The sequence below is a fragment of the Nicotiana sylvestris genome, chromosome 11, assembly GCF_000393655.2.
Source record: "Nicotiana sylvestris chromosome 11, ASM39365v2, whole genome shotgun sequence".
Classification (NCBI taxonomy): Eukaryota; Viridiplantae; Streptophyta; class Magnoliopsida; order Solanales; family Solanaceae; genus Nicotiana; species Nicotiana sylvestris.
In genome coordinates this window covers 151386928-151390238 of record NC_091067.1, presented here as the reverse complement: position 1 = coordinate 151390238, position 3311 = coordinate 151386928, and the positions used below count along the sequence as shown (strand labels likewise).

General features: G+C 44.7%; 1 protein-coding gene across 1 annotated transcript; it reads right to left on the bottom strand.

Moving 5' to 3' along the window:
• Positions 1-1284: 1284 nt before the first annotated feature.
• On the bottom strand, positions 1285-2790 carry LOC138881848 (uncharacterized). The gene has a single exon (XM_070162134.1). The coding sequence runs from the start codon at positions 2788-2790 to the stop codon at positions 1285-1287; it is 1506 nt and encodes a 501-aa protein (XP_070018235.1).
• Between the last annotated feature and the right edge of the window lie 521 nt (positions 2791-3311).

Here is a 3311-nt window from a genome sequence, read left to right as displayed (position 1 = left end):
CATTTGTGTGAATGCTTATTTTGGTTTCTTGGATTTCTTCAGGAGTTCCCAAATTAACCGGTTCAGTGTCATTCAAATTCGGCTTAGGTTTATTCTCAAAGTGTTCCAATTCTCGATTTATTTCCCTAAAAGCCTCTTCTTCGTCATATTCCGGTTCTTGGTTCATTATTTCACAATTAAACAGCTCGTTTGGATCTGGGCGTGAAGTCCACAAGCATGTCATATTATTTAAAGCCGCATTATTATAACTGAAAGGAAAAGACAAAAGAAAAATAGCAAAAATCAGAAAGAATAAAGGGAAAATGATGAAATACTGATTTTATTCCTTGGAATTGGGAAGATAACAGGGTATGTAATTCAGGAAGTTAAAACAGGAAACTAAAGAAAAACATCCGAGTTACACCCTGGGATAACTCGTGATGCAGGAAAGGTGGCAGGACAGGTCTACCCGGACTCCTGCCTAATTGGGAATGGTGTAGCCTTCCAATTCTGTAGCTTGGCATTGGGACCCATATACAACACCTCAGTGGTGCTTGTGCCTTCTCCCTGCTGAACCATGTGAGTTTCGTAAAGCATTTCTCTCATTGCCCCACATATTTCTTCGATCTCTTCGGCCGTAAAGGCCTTGTCATCTTCCTCTTCAATGTACTTTGGTTTGATGAAAGTTTCGTATAAATGTGGCAATGGTCAAGGCAACTTCCATCCCTCATTTTTTCTCTTCTTTGCCCAATCTTCATCTTTTGGAGTGGGTTGGAAACCTATCCCAAAGAGTTTCTTAGTGGAAGGTAAGGTGATGGGTTCCGTTATTCCTTGCAGCGTTCGTCCAATCCCTTTCCCTGGTCTGAATCCCCGTCGAATCATTTCTTTAGCAACCATGATTGAGGCGTTGGACAAGAAAGGTTGGGGGCATGGTTTTCCCTCTTCATACTGCTCTGTCAACACAACTTCGAAAGCCTGATAAACTGTGTGCTCACTCCCTTCCCTTGCTTCAAGATATGGGATGGATGGGTCCCGATAAATAGATTGTTCGTCTTCTCCATGGACCGCAATTTCCCGATCTTCATATTCAAACTTCACCATTTGGCGGAGAGTGGAAGGTACAGCCCCTGCAGCATGAATCCAAGGTCTTTCGAGGAGAAAATTGTAAGACGTGTCCATATCCAGTACCTGGAAAGTTATTTCGAACTCCACCGGTCCTATAGTCAATACCAAGTCTATTTCCCCGAGGGTGTCCCTTTTGATGCCATCAAAAGCTCTTACATATATATTATTGGGGCGAATCCTTCATGTCCCAACTTCCATTCTCTGCAGCATGGAAAGCGGACAAATGTCAACACCCGAACCTCCATCCATCATTACCTGCTTGACGTAGTAGTCTTCACACTTGACTGTCAGATGTAAAGCCTTGTTGTGAGTTGCTCCCTCCGGAGGTAAATCGTTCTTGCTAAAAGAAACTTGATTAACTACAAAGAACCTTTTCGTCATTCTTTCAAGTTGTTCAACTGAAGTCTCCACCGGCACATACGCTTCATTCAAAGTTTTGAGCAGGATCTTCTGATGCTCGGCGGACCTCATTAGCAAAGATAGCAGAGACACTTGTTCAGGGTAGTTGCGCAACTGATCCAACACTTCATAGTCAGGCATATTCATCTTTTGGAAGAAAGCCTCTGCTTCTTCAGCGCTTACAGGCTTCTTGGGTGGGAAGCGCTTCCGTGTGGCATTGTTTACTTCTTGAGTGCCCGAATATTTTCCAACGGAAGTATTCTCTGGAAGTTCCCCCGTGACTTCTTTGCCTTTGTATGTAACCAATGTTCGTTGATAATTCCACGATACCGTGGACAGGTCTGTCATTGGCTTCTGTGGCACGCGTCCGATAACCACTGGCTCATTCAGCCAAGGTGGTTTAATCGTCCCCCGGACCACATAGGCCCCTTTCGACACGTACATCGGTATTGCCCCTTTTATTTCGAATCTCTGTGGCTTCTCTGATCGACCTCGTGGAATATAGAGAACTTCATTCTTCGCAGGCACCATCGTCTTTGTCTTTGTCTCAACCTTCTCTTCGAGCTCAGCCTTGACAGTACTAGTCTTCTTTTCCCCTTTATCTTGCTTCGGGGCTGCTTTAGGCTTTCTCCCTGCATCGACAATGGCGATTATAGCTTTCAGGGCAGGATCAAACTCCTTGTCCTCACAGATCATCCCAATCAACGGACCATTATTATGAGCGGGCAATGGATTGTTGGTCACATTTGGGACCTCATCGTCTCTTAATACTATCTTTCCCTGTTCTATTAAGTTCTCTACCACCCTTCTTAAAGTCCAACAATCATTGGTATCATGCCCTTCTGCTCCTGAATGATAAGCACACCTGACACCGGCTTTGTAAGCAAGTGATGCTGGATTGTGCCTTGTCTGAGGGACTGGTTGCAGGAAACCCATCTGGACTAGCTTTGGGAATATGGTAGAATACGGTTCACCAATGGGTGTGAAAGTCCGTCTTCTGGGTGGTTCTTGAGGACGGAAGTTATTTTGAGGTAGTTGTGGATTATAATGGTTTCGGTAAGGAGGCTGATTTCTGGGAGGTGGAGCTTGACCCCGATTGGCTTGTTGCGGTGGCTGGACATAAGGCTGAGTATTCATGACCATGTAGGGTTGAGGAGCATAGGTCACATTTTGGTGGGGGTAGTAATATTGTGGTTTTTTTTCTGGAAAACGGGGCCTGGGATTACGATATTCTCTTGCTTCTGATGCCGCTATGGACGTCTCTTCCTTTTTCTTCCCTCTTGCCATTCCTCCGGACCCGCCTTGGACGGCTTGGGAGGTTGCCCTTATGGCTGCCTGACTCAAGATTCTACCCGTTTTCAAACCATTATCTACCATTTCCCCGATCTTAATCGCTTCCGCGAAAGGCTTTCCCATGGCTGACATCATATTTTGGAAGTAATCAGATTCTTGAGCCTGGAGGAAAGTAATGACCATTTCTATTTCATCCATGGGAGGTTTTGCCCTTGATGCTTGCTCGCGCCATTTAATAGCATATTCTCTAAAGCTTTCCGAGGGTTTCTTCTTCAAGTTTGACAAAGAATTCCTGTCCGGCGCGATGTCAATATTATACTGAAACTGTCTTACAAAATCTCTGGCGAGATCGTCCCAAATATGCCATCGAGATATGTCTTGATCCATATACCATTATGAGGCTATTCCTACCAAGCTTTCTCCGAAGTATAGCATTAACAATTCTTCTTTGCCGCTAGCTCCACGCAATTGGTTGCAATACTTTTTGAGATGAGCAACGGGATCGCCATGCCCAT

Coding starts and splice junctions, on each gene's coding strand:
- LOC138881848 (XM_070162134.1), bottom strand. CDS start 2,790: ATGGCAAGAGGGAAGAAAAAGGAAGAGACGTCCATAGCGGCATCAGAA.